We start from the raw sequence: 16,670 nt of genomic DNA, 5'->3' as shown, positions 1-16,670 counted from the left end.
TTATCAAAGGGCATTTGAAAGTTCTAGGCATTCTATCACTATTTACCACAGTGTCTATCCAGCCATGCTACAGCACTCCCATTTGAAGCTGCACCTTTTTTCCAGTGAAATTGAACCACTAGCTATCCTTTCAATGAATCCATGAATGGCTAGAATGTTTCACTGATAGAGCAAGTGGATTACTCTCTATGCCTTTCATACATGGTATATAAATGACAGTTTAATATGGAGAAAATAATTGTCGACACACAATAACTACATATAATTCATATGCTCTGATATGTGCAATTTAGTGTTTTATTAATCAAATACAGTAGCTAACCAAAATCAGATAGCTGGTAATGGGAAATAACATTAAAGCCTGTGTTCCTATGGTAATTATTGGTCATCTGAAATGGCATATGCTCTAAAACATAACACTGAAAATTACCTTCCTGTGAAATAAGAAATACAATAGAAATAAAGTTAAGGGACATGTTTATTTCTGAGCTTTCTGCAAGCAAAATTGCTTTGATACAAAATGAGTTCAATGATACAGTGCTACCATCCACTCAAGCGAAAGAAAACCTCACATTTACATGAATGCATTTTATATTGATATTCTTACAGAATAATAGTTCAGATATCCAGAATGTGTCTGGCCTCATTGAAAGCAATGGCACAGAAATGCTGCAAGGTATTGGAATATCATATTATTGGCAAGTGCTTAATTAACTCTGTGAGTTCTCTGAGAGATGCTGTATAAATAAGGGTACTGTGAATGTGTGTTTGTATTCCTTAATAGTTTTAACATACATCATTTAGTGTTTGTTTAGTTAGCTCAAAATGTGTAATTGTGTCTTTTGGCTTTCAGTATTCTCTTTTTCTTTTTTAAAGAAAAATCATGAGGTATCCTTTACTGTTAACTAATGACATAGTGATAGGCCTTTTTTATTGAGGTTGCAGAGACTTACTGTACATTCAGTACACTGTACATTCGGCAATTATTTTTAGTGTACTTTCTACATGTTACTGTGTACAACTGTTAGTTTACATTAGAACTCTTCCCCTTCTCATAGGATATGGCAAAACGAAAAAGAATCTGACAAAAATTATACACACAAAATAAGAAGACAAATACACAAATAAGGCCATCTGCAGAATTAAAAACCCACCTCTTGCGATATTTCACAGTAATTTCTACATAATATTTTACATCTTATGAACTTAAATATTTAATGCAAAAGGAAAAGACCTTTATGGAGCCAATCATATTATCTCTTCAAGGACTTGTCCGATTTGCTGGCTAGTGGCCTTCTCTGGGGAGTTGGAATTTTAGAAGGCTTGGTGGATCCTGGCCGAGAACCTGCTCGGGGTGTCGGCCTGCTTGTAGCAGGAACAGTCTCTGACATATCTGAGCACACAGACTGGATTTCCGAAATGTCAAAGTCAGATGCGTCACTGCCTCGGCGGCTGCTTGACCTGCTGCCAGCCTTGCTACCTGCTCGGCTACCAGGTCTGCTTGGAGTTCTTCGGGTTTCTAGAGAGAGAGAGAACATAACCATCAGGATTAAAGGTAAGGATGGAAAACCTGTGCAGGTCTTTCCTAGGTCTTTGGCAACTCCAAAAATCCCTCATTTCACAAACTAAACTTTAGACCTCTGCCAGGCAAGCTAAACGATGCTGTGTCTCACACTAAAGAAAAGGAAATGCAAGATCAAATGCTGACACATAGTTAATTCATCACTAGCACATCTTGTTAAAAATGCATTATCCTGGCAGCTTTTCTTGACTTCCTAGGCATGCATTGTACCTTCACTCATCAGCCAGAGCCTGTCTTTCCCCTGCCATTTTCTCAGCTAATAATTGAAAAAATTAAACAAAAAAACCTCAGTATCTGGTGTCTTCATGTATTTATGATTTCTAAGTATATAATTTCCTGGAGATATAAATGAACATCCCAAAATTTAAGTATGTACCCCTCTTTTTAAAAAGAAATTAAAATCCATACAGATGAAAGCTGCAACTAAACAAGGGCAAAGTATACATCCTGCCCAACAAAGGGCTGAGAAGATGAGTTCTCAGCAAGCCTGTTAAGTAAAAGCCTGCCCAGACAATGTGCCATGAAGGAAAAAAACACAACAAGCAATCTTAAACAGAAAACAATGTGGTTTTTCAAAAATTTCCAATTACTTAAGTATTTTTGATCTTCACAAATCTGGTTCCCTGTATGTATGAAGAACACTGTGTTGAAGAGCACAGCTTCACTGCTTTCTATTTTTGTATACTACTCAAAAAAATCTCTGTGGGATATTCCATTACTAAGGTAATCGACAGCTGTTCCCTGCAGTTCTTCCAAAGGAAATGGACAGGTCATGACTAAGTGTCTCCTTTGCTCCATCACAATTGAGAATAACTTGAACACTGTGAAGAACTGGATCCTTTGAGTAAATGTCTTCCCTAGTTCCTTGGGCAGATATGTTGGAGGTACCACTGTCAAGAAGATTGTGGTCATGAATTTGCACATCCAGAGCTGAACATGTGAATGGAGGGCCTGATGATGTGCACACTCAGCAATGGGCAGAGTTTTACTCCTCCCCACACTTCTGACATCTCCCCTGAACCCTAACGTGACCTTAAGTATTCAGGTGGAAAACAAAGCAAGGATCAACCTCTGAAGTCAGAACACTCACCTGCAAACTGAGCTCTGACTCTGGTAGCTGCTGTTGACAGGATGCCACTGTCTTCTCCTGAGTGGAAACCCTTCCCTGATAGGTATCCTGGCAGTCTGAGTTTACTTCCTTGAATTGGTGTTCCCTATGCAAACCAAAACACAACAAAAAAATGTTTTTTTAACTGAGGATAAGGACTGGTATTAGGGGCCACATAGCTTAGAATATGATCATCATAACAACATTCACTGTGAATCTGAAATACTGGTTTGAGCCACATTATTCATAATGTGAAGTTTAGAATGTTCCTTTAGAAGTTTGCATTTGAAGTAGTCCAAATGTAAAACAACAATAATAAAGAAATAATTTTAACAGTCTGCTTAACATTTCAGCATCTTTGTGTGTATTTCAATGCACATGAAGAAAGGAAAAAACTACCTTCTTATGATTAGTCAGGCAGGTAAGATTAGTTGATGGTACATACTGAGATTTTGTGTCTGCATAACTTGACTTTACATCATCCTGACTTTAGTTAGAGGTGACGAAAATATTTTTAAAATTGAAACTAGGCTACCAAATTTCAGAAACTTTTTTGCTAGGAGGAAAAAAACCAAGCCAAAACAAGAAAAAACAGAAAAAAGGGCATAGAACTAATTTTAAAAGTTCCATTTGTCTCTATATTGCCTTACAGTGTCTCTACTACACAGTCTTACCGTGCCTGCTTCCTTATTTCTTAAATGAGTCCTGATTTACAATCTGCCCCAAATAAGAAAATTTCTTTCACAGCCACAAAAATTGAATCATCAGATCTCAAAATTAATATTACTCACTAAATAAGAGGTGTGTGCAAGTAAGAGGAAAACTACAGTGTTCACAGTAATTTAATTAACACAAAAATACTACATAAATATCCAAAAATAAGAACAAACAGTGCAGTGATAAATGAAGTTTGTGGAGTGGCCTGGATCCCAGGATCCTGCACTCTGTGCCTTTGATCCCCATGTAATTGTAGGTAGAATTAGGTACTGAAAACCAGGATCCAGAGAAGTGTGTTGGAAGCTGCCCTGAGCTAAGAGCAGAGCAGAAGCCTGGCAGGAGCTTGCCTGGCAGCTGCCAGTTCAGACCACTTCTGGCACTTCTGAACGAAAGAGTGCTGAGATGCTACTGAGCAATCTGCTGGCTCTGACAGGGCAGGAGGTCACAGTATTAAACTCTGTTAAAGCCAAGTGCAGTGCTTGACATACAGCCAGCCACACCCTGGGAATCTCTGCTACACAGACACTGCTTGGGAGGGGAAGGAGAAAGGGAACATTGTTACCTCCACTGGAGCTGCTGCACTCTGGGCAAGGCATTGGGATAGAATCACCAGTGCAAAAAATAAAACTAGTCTGTTCTTCAGTTTTGCCCTAAGCCCAAATGCAGTTTACATATCAAATGAATAACTGGTCTCTTGGGCAGTAAATGCTGCACAATGTCTTAGAAATTCACTGAACCTACCCCACCCTAACCATTCCATTATAATCTTAAACCACACTGGTTTACATGAAAGAAACTCACTGAAACTACAGGCAGTTGGAAGAGCAGATAAGAAATACAGTGCCCCTACATGAAATCAGGCCAGCTGCTTTCCTGTCATTGTAATTCAATGAAAACACCACCTTTCCATGTCTATAAACCCTTTAATGTACCATCAATTAATCTTTCACTGCAGTTACCAGCTACGAGATGAAAGAAAATACACAAATATATTAGAAACTGACAACTGACTAAACTGTGCTGTAAATCATTCTAAGCCACAGCCCTGTGTGCTTGCAGTGCTGTACCCACAGACACACCTGCAGTGTGCACAACAACATGCACAGAAGGAGGGAGGAAGAAGTTTGTTGTGCATCTTTGAGCAAAGCCATGCTGAGGTTATGGAAACTTCACACCAGAAGGTGTCACATGAACAGCAATAGGCATCAAAGTGCAGATTTGTGAAAAGCAGATACAACAGAGGGGGTGGTAGCACAAGCTTCTCCTATCCAAGCCCTCCATCGAGCCCAGGGCAAGAGTAACTCCCACAAATGACACATCAGTGTGCAGCCTGATCCAGCTGCAACCTTTTCACCAACTGTAATGACCTTAGAGTAAACACTTTGGCTCCAAGGCCCTTTGAATTTTGGTCACGCAGCCTAATTGCTGGCACAGTCCCAATTGCTATACTAGCAATTTCCATGTAAGCCATGCTAGTTTCCTGTTAAGTCATCAAATAGCTATCCTATGAGAGAAATGATTGGTCACTACCCCCCTAAACAAAACTTTTAGTTGCTGTAAAGATTTATGTATCACAGACAGACTTTTGTGCCATCTTCTTCACAGTGATTGTGTATTTCTTTATTTAGTGGTTTTGCACTAGAGATCATGATTTATTAATCCCATGTCTGCAGTTCAGAAACACTGGAGTACCTCATGAATTCAAAGTAAACAATTTTATGAAAGAAACCTGCAAAGTATATTGAATGTTTTATTTATTTTTATAAAAAAGTACTTTTCCACATTTACTTGACCATTTCATTCCATACTTTTATGATTTATTAACCATTTGAGCTTTAAACATTAGCTCATTGTGGCTATATTTTCCAAAAACTAAAAAAACGTGAAAAATAGAACATAAAAAAAAAAATAAATCAACAAACTTGGGAGGAAAAAAAAAGTAAGAAATAATTTGACAAAGGTCTAAAATAAAGACAATGCATTAATAAACACAGGATGTTGCAGCTCAGAAGCACTGAAACTCTAGTGGCTGTTAGTGAAGTGACAGTTTTAGTGAAGGAAGTCATTAGACTAGAATTTCTGTCCTTACTGTACCTCTGCAGATGACCCTTGATAGTCTGAGGATTCTGGTGGTTTAGAAGGAGTTGATGTTTTGCTGTTTGTCAACCATGGTTTACCATAGTTGCGTGTTAAATGATGTGGTGTCTGTATGAAACAACGGTAAATCAAAATATGAAGGACAGTACAGGAAAACAACGTCATGGAGAAGGATACCCGGGCTTTCAAAATCTCAGCAGAAAAAAAATCTAAGCAGAAAGAGTTAATGACAAATGTTCTAAACTGAAGAGATGACAGTTTATTTTTCAACTGAAATGGAGAGCTTTGTTGATCTTTCAGGGCAGTTCCCAAACTGCCGGTTAGTTCATGTGGCACCTTAAATGTAGAAATTCTTCTACTGCCATGTTGCAAGCAAACAGTAGAGAAAACACATTGAAAACACTTCTCAGATCCCCCAGACTAGGAAATACTTTTTCTCCATCAGCTAGAGAGAGCATCATTATTACTGGAGCAAGGAAAAATGCCCAAATTCACTCTATGTCCCATTTGTTAACCAGTACGGTTTTGTACGTTTCTCCTTACCTTCGGTGTACTTGTAGTAACAGCTTGTGGGGCAGCTGCCTGGCCAGCTTGACTTGAGAGAGAAGTGGATCTGTTGGGAGAAGCACCTCTTGAAGAGGGTCGTGATCTACGGCCCCTTGGTCGGAAAGCTGCCATGCTCTGACTGGCACCATCTGCCAAAATGAATTTTTCACGCAGCTCCACGTTTGTCCTCCCTTTAGCTGCAAAGAGAGGTGTTCATTGACTCAGGCATGAAAGCTGTCACAAGGCTGTTTATTGCCATTTTTGCCATGCCAACTCCAACACATTTTAACAATAAATAAAATGCATTACTGGGTAATGCATTTATTTTGGACACAGAAGAGTTATGTGCAGGACTCGCTTATTCTAATACTTTATGCCAGCAGGAATGAACCACTGTCAAAGGAAGTCAGCGTGATAATGGAATGCTCAACGTGCTAAATCATTGTTAATCAATCAACTATTAATACATAGACACAACCTGATGGGCAGTTTTGCTAACTCTACAGCTATTCATAATAAATAATACTTGCTTGGATGTTCTAGAAGAAATAGCTAAATACAAATTACAGGAAAGCAGCAAATATATTTATTCAAAACTATGAAGTTATGTAGTTTGGCAACATGCAATGATGAACATAAAACCCAAACTATGATGAGGTAATTGGTGGCTAAGCACTCATACACACATACAAACACACATATGAGGGAATGTTCTGCATGAATAAATGCAAGACATGTTAGCATTTAACTGTGTCAGTGTGAATGACAATTGTTTTTGAAACACTCTTCAAGCGTGTCAAAAAAATTAGCTTGCAAAGCACCAGCCCATGTAGGAACATGTTAAGCTAAATATGATGGGTGAAGCATATAGTTAAAAGTATATATATATATTAAAAAAGCAGGAAGGAAATGAAGAGAGAGAAGAAGAGGAGGAGGAGACAAAGAGAGGGGTTTGCCAACCTATAGTAGGCTGAGTGGTAATTGAAGAGTTTGATTCCGAACGTAACATTTTACTCCCGTGATGATGAACTAGAAAAAATGACACAGGACATGGGTCACATTAAAGAAAATCGTTAGCAGGAGAAGAAATCAAGTACAGCAGCTGCATATGCAAGAGACTTGGAGCACCAGGCCAAAAGACAGGACTTGAGCAAAAGCTGTCCCTAAGTGCTCTGAGGTGAGTTCTCAAAGGGCTCCTAGGCTAAAAGGAAATGGCATTTTGACAGACTCAGCTACAGTCCCAAGTATATTTGTGAAGCAGCGGTATTTATCTGCTGACATAAAGAAGTAATACAAGCTAAAGTGATTTTATATGATGAGGTGCAGTACTTTTAAAGTTGTTTATGACAACAGTTTTTTGCAATGTGATTCATCTGAATACACGAGGAGCACTTGGTGGAAATACAGACTTGCTAGGTGAAGTGGGCTGGGAAAAGTTTGAACCTACATCACTGACTTCAAGCAGACGAGTATTAGGTACCAATGCACAATATCCAGTGATATTGGTTTTACAGAGTATTCTTACAGGTATTCTTTAGACCCACTGTGCTGACATCTGCTCACATATACCCAAGAAAAAGGGTCCTTCTTTTATTCCTTTCTACTTCTATTCCTCAAAAGTTCAGAGTAGTAGAAAATAAAATGTGCCTCAGAAGATCTGGCTTCATTGAAGGGTTAACTTGTTAGTTCTGTTGTACCCCAAACATTTTTCTCAGGCCTACTGTAGACTGTTACAATTACTCCTATATTGACACTGAAAGATACAATACTTAATAAATATCCAATCAATTTACTGGAATCCCTTATTACAGTCATCAGTATTGTCAACAGTGTACTGAGAAAACAGCTCATCTGATGCAATGCCCTGAGGGCTGAGTGACAGAGCACTCCCTGCTCCTCCAAAGCACAATGTTCTCTGGACCAGAACATTTCCACTCGCTTTGTATAAGGCTCAGGGCTCTACAAAGTGCTTCTGGGGAAGATGCCAAGGAAAAGACAAGGTCACAAAGGTAGAGACTGAAAGACTGGGAACAGTCACTGGCCAAAGGTTTTTGTGGTGGTGGTGGTGTTACTCATCAATTCAACTGCCTTATTTTGACTTATTGTGAAGCTGAGAAGGTTTTACTGGACATTTCTGTGTGATATTTCTGCCAAGTCATACAAGCCACTTCTTTGCCATAAAGTCTATCTGGGCTAGGATGATTTCTTACTTACACCACTATAACACTGAAGGAACTGTGCAGAAGACACACCAGAGTTTTTCCAGACATACATCAGTGCAACTGAAGAGGATCTTAACCATGTGATTTAAAGTTCACAAAAACGTGACATTTAGTGAGATGAAGTATACAACAACTGGCATTTATACAAGTCCATCTCCATCTTGAGACAATGAATGGCGACTGCATCCAAATAATATGCTGCAAGTTTTTAACAGTTCTGCTACATACCACGGCAAGGATCATTTTTCACTAAGAACTCATCAAGTGCCATCCAGCCACCTCCTACACGGACCATGACCGTACTTCTTAGGATACGAACAAGGCGCAGTTGTTGAGAGTCACCGAACTGCAATAAAAATCAAATGACAGTCTGAGGTTCTCAGGCATTCAGATGCAGATAACACTGACAGGTTAAAAAAAATCAGTTTATTTTGATATTTAATTATTAGTAAATGCTTAAAAAAATCAATTTATTTATGCAGATTATTAAAGCTGTTAAGATTTCATATCAGATGGCACTGCATTAATCAAAAGAAGATGGCAGGATGGTAAGAAAGAAACTCAGGTTTAATTTTATGCTTGATTCTCAAATGTCTAAGGTTATAAAAGAAGAAAAATAGTTGTACATTATTTAATTGGTTACAGTCTGCTTTTGTGCAAATTAATGAAGACCTATTTGCTTTTTTCTCTGGTAAAATCTTAAGCGAGCACTCTTCTGCAACAGTCTTGATTTTTAATGTTGTCAGCTGAAAGGAAGGCAGCATCACTTCAAACAATCAGTTTTTAATCTGGAAATTCAATGTGTTATGTATGTTGCACAGTTCTATTAATTGATTCATCTATGGGAATATTTTCAGGTATAGCACTACATTGCTGACACTGCTTATCTATAGCAAGGTGTATGTGGGGAAGGGAACATTAAAGAAGCAATAAAATGAGTAATAACTATCATTATGTTTGTCATTCTGCTGTCTACACATCAAGGTTTTTCATGATTCAGAGATACACAACAATCTGTTTCATACTAAGTTCCTGTATGAGTCCATTCTTCCTTTGGGCCGATGGCCAGGCCTAATGCATGTTTTGCTCTTGAAACCTGTGTAACAAAACCTGTACGCAGTACCTTCACTCAAATTCAGGTCAAAGAAAGCATGACCAATATGTTGACCTCACAATCTCAAGGTAACTAACCAAAAGAATTCAGTACTTTTAAGCCAACGCTACTAAAAGATTTTGATACCAGACCACCAGGCCAAGTGCAGTGCACTCTCACACAAACATGCAGAGCACTCACTAAAATCAATGGGAGTTGAATGCCCCTCTTTGGGACAATCTCTGACCCTTGGAGAAGGCTGGCCATAATTCAGCTGTACCTACTTGCTCCAGTGAGGGGACTGAACAAACCACACAACAAACGTGCTCCCTACTTGTTAGATGACTTTAGTTGTTTGGTACTACTCAAGCCAAGAAGAGAGAATAAGTTTAAAGGAACATTACTTTTAGGAACCAAACAAAAGCAAAGCTTGCTTCTTAATTCAATAATAAATTGTATTTGTTAGAAGTAAGAACATTCACATGAGCATTATTTGTAAGAGTTTTTTAATAATGGATTCAATATGTGCCAAACAAAGAACCATTTTATATACGTGGATCAAAGTTGTTTTTTTTAAAAAAGGCATCCAAATTAATGCTGTTTATTTTCACTGGCGTGTTCCTACCAAAATTCTTTTCTAATGATTCTGAAGATAGTATCTTTCTTCTTTTCTTTATTTTTTTCCCCCATCACAGCCTCATTAGGCAGACCCTATCAGGCAACTACACCAAGGGTCAAAAACAGTGTGCTTTGGAAACTGCCCACCTAGCTGAGGTTAATTCAGAAAGTGGGGCTGGAAAGTACCACAGTAATACAATAGTATCTATTGCTGCATTTATTCTTATGGTAATTCAGTTGATTTCCTTCCTAAAATAGCCTGGATACCAACTTCCTTTAAACAGTATTGAACATTATTTCAAATAACCAGAGGTAAAAACATAAAAGAGTTTAAGCCACAAAAAGGCCTAATCTTGACAATAGCCTGTAGGTGCTGTTCTGCATCAGTAAGAGTTTCTCAAGAAATGCTCTATGTTTTGCAGATCTGAGAGTACAGATGACAGATAACAGAATTAACATAATTTCAAAAAGTTCCTTCAAAAGAGACTTGTTCTTTATGTGGAAAATATTTAAATTATTGCTTACATGTATTGCTTGAGGCATGTGGCAAGATTAGCCACTGCTCTATGCCTTCTTCTATATTTCAACAGGCTGTGCTAGTAAACAAGAGTGCACCCACATTTTCAACATCTTGAGATTTAAAATGGCTATTGCTGTTGATGCTAGCATGTCCAGAATGGATTAAACCCACTATTGCCTTTTCAAAAAGCTAAGACTAACGGTATCTGATACCTGGTTTGCATAAGGTGCTTCCATTCTTACTGGGCAGATGTGATTGAGCACTTCAGGAAGATATGTATCAGTGTGTAGCACCCGACTAAGCACTGGGTAGTGTTTAGTCCAGAGGAAGGACCCACCAGTGACCCAGATGACAAAGTATTCTTAAACACAGTTCCAGTGCACTATAAACTTGCCACAGCTCCTTGAAAACACTTTGGGAGAGGGATTAGTCTAAATGGGAACAGCAATTTTATTTTGCCTATTTCCAAAGTATCTATTTAAAGATTCAGTGTTAGCACATAAAATAATAACTATCAGCCAGGTTCTTAATCAATCTGCTTGTTACGTAGAGATTGTACCTTTTCTTTGCAAAGATGAAAGTATTTTTTGTGCAATTTGCAATAAATAAATGATAAGGCACTGAGATATCTGTTTGCTATGATTAGCCTTTAATCAAATAGCCTAAAAGAGACATTACAGAGTTTTGAAGGATTCAACTATAAAACTGATTAGGTAATTGTAATCTCTACAATTGCAGTTCAAATGCTCAAGATTTTTTTGTTATGGGAATTGCTGCTGACTGTTATCTGGTTCCTTTAAAAGTAATCTCCTTAATGAGGAAAATGACCAAAGAAAGCAGGTGAGGGATTGTAGAGGAGGGACCCTGACACAAGGAATTCTCCATAGCACTAAAAGAAATACCACAGCTGACCAGCAATGAATTAGCTGAAAATTAAAGGATGGCAAGAAGACTGACCATTGCAAGCTTAAATCACTATGCGTTAGGGAAAATAAAATAAAATAAAAAAAATAAGAAAAAGAAACTTCATAACACATTCCACTGGTTTATACCTGATTTCCCAGGAAGAACTGATAAGAAATGAAAAATGGAAGAAAGACACGATTAGTTTACAGGAAATTCTCTACATGACCTAGAACACATGCAAAGTAACACATTAGACATTCTAAATAAAGTATCTACTAGAGAGATGAGCAGGTAGCTAGCCATCCAGAGACTGAATATTGGGAAATATTCAAGGCCTTCATTTCCTTCCCATTGCTGTTTCTGTGGTCTTTTAAAATTTACACATACTTATTAAAATCTCTTAGCCAAATACTGCACATTTTACCTCAATTGTTCTGGTTATTTGATCTAGGGGTAGCAGATCTTCTCTACTGTGTGATATTTACTTTTCTGTGATCTAAAATAATTCTGCAGGTATCTAATGCTTTGCTTATACTTCAGAAATATGTGTGTTCCAATAAAATGACAAAAGAGTGTAAAAATGATTGAATACACTTAGGTAAAAGATTTTTGAAGTACAACACAACAAGAAAATATCAGTCACTGTTTTTATGAAACTAATAGAAAATCAGCTATAGTTTAAACTCTTGAGGTACCCGGGCAGAAAGACTAGCTTTTGAGGATATACTGTTCGTATGCATGCATGTGTACTGATGTGTGCAGTTCCTAAAAATTCCTATGATTGAGAACAGCTTCAGTAGTTTAAGTGAAAATAAATACAAGCATCAGAAATTTTCCATATTTTTAGTCTGTATGTTCTAACAAGAAAAAAAAAAGTTAGACAATCTTAAAGAAAATGTAGTGTCATACAAGATTCTTGTGAATTTATATAGCCTAATTCCTGGCATAAACCATGTCATATGAAGAAAGCTGAAAGAACTGAGGACCTTAAAAGACTTACCCTGTACTTGTTATCCCCAATCTGTTCCACTTGAAACCGCTTCGCACATTTACATTTTGCTACCTGCCTTGTAACCTGCAAAAAAAACACAAGATAATTAAGTACTACATTTCTAAAGATTTGTGTATCTAGTAAACTTCAAATTAAATAGGAGTGAAAATAAAGTGAATTATTATAGAATGTGAATCCAGCAGAACAGAATGCAACCTAAGAAAGCAGAGAATGTACCTCATCTTCAATTTTGTCAGCATCTGTGAGAGGCTTGTATGCATCCTTGTTTGGATGAAGAGCTGCTACAAATTCATAATAGTCAATATATCCATCACCATCTCTATCAAAAATGTCTGCAACAGCACTCATTTCAAGTCGGCTTGTAGGGAATTCTGAAGGACAAAGACAACAACACATTTTTTTTCGCTTTTCAATCCCATTACAATGAGAGGCTCTATCACAAATATTAGAAGGTGAATATTAGGCATTTGGTGAAAGATCGTGCTTATAAAAAAAAAATAAGGATATTTGGACAAGTGAAGGAATATTTTGACCTTCAAAGTGCATAAAATACCAGAAATTAACAAGATAAATAGTTAGTCAGGGGAGGTCAAGCAAGCATTTCAGTGCTGATTTAGTCTGGAATGTGAAGCCTTCTCAATGCAGATCCATGCATGGTGTTTCATGAAGTCCTTCATTAGATCAAGTTCAGAGTAGCACAGTATTAACCCACACAGAGATTCTCAATGAAATGGTCAAAGAAAATTTCAAGGTGAGGAACAGGGATTATATTAGGAGTGTTTGGTGGTCATAATAAATTGATAGCAACTGAGTTAAAAGCATAAACTATTTAACCTGTTGGTGGTATTATATATTTTTCATGAACTTTTATTAATTCAAGCGAAACAGAAATATCCACATATAGTGATCTTATACTGCATTTCCTAAGGCAGGGGGAAAATATACAGAGTACAGTATTTTCCTACTGAGTAACACTAAAATGAAATTCTAGAAGCAGCCCGATTCCGAGTCATTACTGTTCAATGCAAAAGTCTCCATGATCTGAAGATAAAGGATTATTTTAAATATTAGGTCATTATCTGTTATGAGTCTGTTCCTAAAAGGAAATACGATCACATGTATGATGTGGAAGACTTACATTACCACCATACCTAAGGAATACCAATCCACCAGGAAAGCTAGGAAAATTGCTTTCTAATTTGATTGCTTGGCATTTTAAGCCCTATTATATAGGTATATGAATATTGTCATGGCTCATGAAAACACTGGTCTCAAAAATTAGAGTTTCCTTCTATAATTGAAACTATTCCATGCAAGTTCTTTAATAAAAATCATATGATCCTATGAACCAATTTTGAAATGTTAGGTTACATAATGTACTTTTTACTATTAGAGTAATCAATCAAAAAGTAATTGTTGAAGTAGCTAGTGTACTATAGGATTGACAATCTGAGTTCAGTAAACCAACAAACTACTCATTAAACAATAATATGAATGTGACCTTTGTAACCTGATTCACAATGTAAAATAACTAGAGTTTCTAGAATCTAAAAATATTTTCAAGTAAAGTAATAATGAAGCAATAATAATGAATACATTCAAAAAGAAAATCCGTGACCTTCTAACACAATAAAATGCATAGGTCACTCTATCTAGACAATAAGACTTCATGAGATGTTTGTTCCAAGTTCAACAGTACGTTAATTTTAAAACTTACTTGAAGAAAGAATTCCATCGATAAATTCCTGTCTTGTAATCTTTCCATCCTGATCTTTATCAATCCTCCTAAAGAAGTCCATCACACGAGACTTCTTGTGGTTCATCCATCGCATGTATTTTTTCCTCCAAATATCAAAATCAAAGTTGGCAAATTCTCTCAGCTTAATAAAAAACAGAAAGAACTTTTTTCAGCTGAAATCCATCAATCGAGAACATCAATGAGATAGATACCATCTGCGTTTTGTTGAACACTTGATTCTTTGAGGACCTACGCAAACATTTTAAATATCTCAACTCTCCTCATTTAAAATGACGATGACAGCTTTTAAAGCACATTAAAGCACATCCATCACAGTGTTTTCAGCTAGCTGTGTCATACCATATAATACAACAACTATGGAAGTTGTTTACAGTATTGGAATTTAATCCAGGGTAAAGAAAATTGTGCAAAAAGTACGTATATTCTGTACAGTGCTTTTCTGACCTCTTCAAGTCTGTCCAGAGCATCGTTAAGTTTTCTTCTTCTTTCCAAGGCCAGAAGCCAAACTTGCTGCCATTTGCTGACTAAAAGGTTTACCCGTGGATTCTTGGTTTCAATTTGTGCCTGGGCTGCTGATGGATAAATGCCTGGTGTTGGGGAACGCTTTCCTGTTAAAACATGATAAAATGCGTAGGGCTCACCCAGGGCTCAAACAAAACAAATGCTCACATGAAATGCACTTGACCTTCCTAAAATTATTCCTTCCTGTCCCAAATAAGGAGGTCATGCCCCAAGATGATTCCATATAGTGGGATTTTTTTCCTTTTTTTTCCTATTCCAGCAACCCAGTGATAGTTACAGCCTCTTTTATCTAGCCAGAAGCAGCTAGTGAGTCAAGCTAGTCGAGCTGCACAGTTTAAATAAATCTTCGTAAATCTCTCAGAGTTGCAAAGTAAACAACCTCATTTTAGAAGCAGGTTCCATGTATGGGTAAGTATAAAATACAATGGGTAAGTATATCTAAAAATACAAAAATCAATTTCCTCACTTGATGATTCACTTTTCCATTCAACTTCACTGAATACACTTCTAACTGGATTAATATAGTTTTATAGACAGTAAGAGCATAATTTTGTCTCTAAATCTCTGTGAAGTTGTCTGTACTTTCAGATAATGGGATATTTAGAAGACTCAGTATGTACTGGTTCTTGGAAGTTTAAAGGCACAGGAAAGGCTGCGCACTTTAAAAATAGATATTCATGAAGATTAGGACAAAATGTAAAAATACATGTCTGCTCTGAGAAATTTTCTCACAATTTATAAAAAATGAGAGATAATTAGAAAAGTCAGCCAAGAGAATTTTACCTTCTTTCACCAGAAGTTAATCAAGCCTATTAGATTATTAGCAATCTGTAAGCTTTATAGATAGAGCAATGGTATGTGTGACACACCCCAAAATACACTGTTACTTACTTCCTGCTCTCCCCTTATCAAGGACAGGAATATGCGATTGTACTGGAGAGGGTTCAAGTGCTTTCCTTTTATAGGTCTTTGTAACTTTATCCACATCAGGCTGTTTTCTGGTCATTTCTTCCATGAATGTCTGCAATCAGATAGAGGGGATCTTAATTAAAAATACACAAAAGTAACCAGAGGAATGGAAAACATACACAATAGCAAAACACCCAAGTTAAAAAGAAACACACAGCAAGACACTTATAATGCCAGCCTCACAATACAGACTTAGAGAAATGTATTGTAGATAAGAAAAATCAGCAGTATAAGCTTTTAAGGGCACTATGGCCTGGCTGTTAAAAGAAGGCTAAATCTAAAAACCAATCTGTCAAACTCCTTTATTAACTATATATGGTGAGGTGATATAGAACAGAATTTTGCCTCCAAGATCCTCCTGTTCAGACTGCAGTTCACAGAAGTGAGACAGCTCTGGTGTGTAAGCTGGGGGCATTCACAACACCAGAAGCTCCTTCTGGCACTTCATAAACTGATTTTTGTTATCTGATCAGTAATGACACACTGCACCACTAGATCTAAGGTGGCAGCACTATACATTTCATATGGGTTCTTTTATTCATAATATTATCCTTGCTTGTATTCAGTTATTATAAGAAAAAAATATCAAAAATACCATGCAGCCCAGCCCCACATGGAGATGCGAGCCCCATGTGAGTGACACATGTCACTTGATAATCCTTACCTGATGTTCAGCTATAAGCGCTTTAACTTCCTCAATCTCCTGGGGGATAACCTCTTTATCTTTTTCAGTTAGTGTAGTCTCTGCCCACTGCAACCAGGACAGCAAGGCTTCCAGCAGCTCCTGGTTAGCAATAAGTCCAGCCAGAGCTCCTGCTAGTCTCTGTTGATGTTGTTTAGCCCATGCCAAGACCTTGAAAAAGGAACTAATACATGAGTATGTGCATCTGAAACTCTTCACATTGTACATAAAATTGCTCTGCCAACTGTAAACCCAGAGCTACTTCTTAGGCCTGCTGATGTTTGGATATCAAGGGTGTTAAATGTAGTGGCTGATCA

General features: G+C 37.3%; 1 protein-coding gene across 11 annotated transcripts in view; it reads right to left on the bottom strand.

Moving 5' to 3' along the window:
• Window positions 1–279: 279 nt before the first annotated feature.
• DST (dystonin) overlaps window positions 280–16,670 on the bottom strand; it is a 284,904-nt gene continuing 268,513 nt past the window's right edge. For 5 of the 11 annotated variants that reach the window (XM_088053354.1, XM_088053348.1, XM_014263409.2 and 2 more), the window contains 13 exons: window positions 16,336–16,524; window positions 15,594–15,723; window positions 14,625–14,788; window positions 14,139–14,301; window positions 12,638–12,792; window positions 12,410–12,484; window positions 11,556–11,573; window positions 8,501–8,618; window positions 7,011–7,079; window positions 6,048–6,247; window positions 5,502–5,612; window positions 2,673–2,796; window positions 280–1,519 (listed from right to left, as the gene is read on the bottom strand). In XM_088053354.1, coding sequence (XP_087909480.1) covers window positions 1,254–1,519; window positions 2,673–2,796; window positions 5,502–5,612; window positions 6,048–6,247; window positions 7,011–7,079; window positions 8,501–8,618; window positions 11,556–11,573; window positions 12,410–12,484; window positions 12,638–12,792; window positions 14,139–14,301; window positions 14,625–14,788; window positions 15,594–15,723; window positions 16,336–16,524 — 1,782 coding nt within the window. In that variant the 3' untranslated portion in view covers window positions 280–1,253. The remainder of the gene's footprint in view (window positions 1,520–2,672; window positions 2,797–5,501; window positions 5,613–6,047; window positions 6,248–7,010; window positions 7,080–8,500; window positions 8,619–11,555; window positions 11,574–12,409; window positions 12,485–12,637; window positions 12,793–14,138; window positions 14,302–14,624; window positions 14,789–15,593; window positions 15,724–16,335; window positions 16,525–16,670) is intronic. The other 6 variants (XM_005518112.2, XM_005518113.2, XM_088053352.1 and 3 more) reach the window with 3 other exon arrangements.

Source organism: Pseudopodoces humilis, chromosome 3 (genome assembly GCF_049639895.1).
Source record: "Pseudopodoces humilis isolate 2021_Gansu_Grassland_sample_001 chromosome 3, ASM4963989v1, whole genome shotgun sequence".
Classification (NCBI taxonomy): Eukaryota; Metazoa; Chordata; class Aves; order Passeriformes; family Paridae; genus Pseudopodoces; species Pseudopodoces humilis.
Note: the sequence above shows the minus strand (reverse complement) of the source record. Positions and strands in the feature narration are given on the sequence as shown.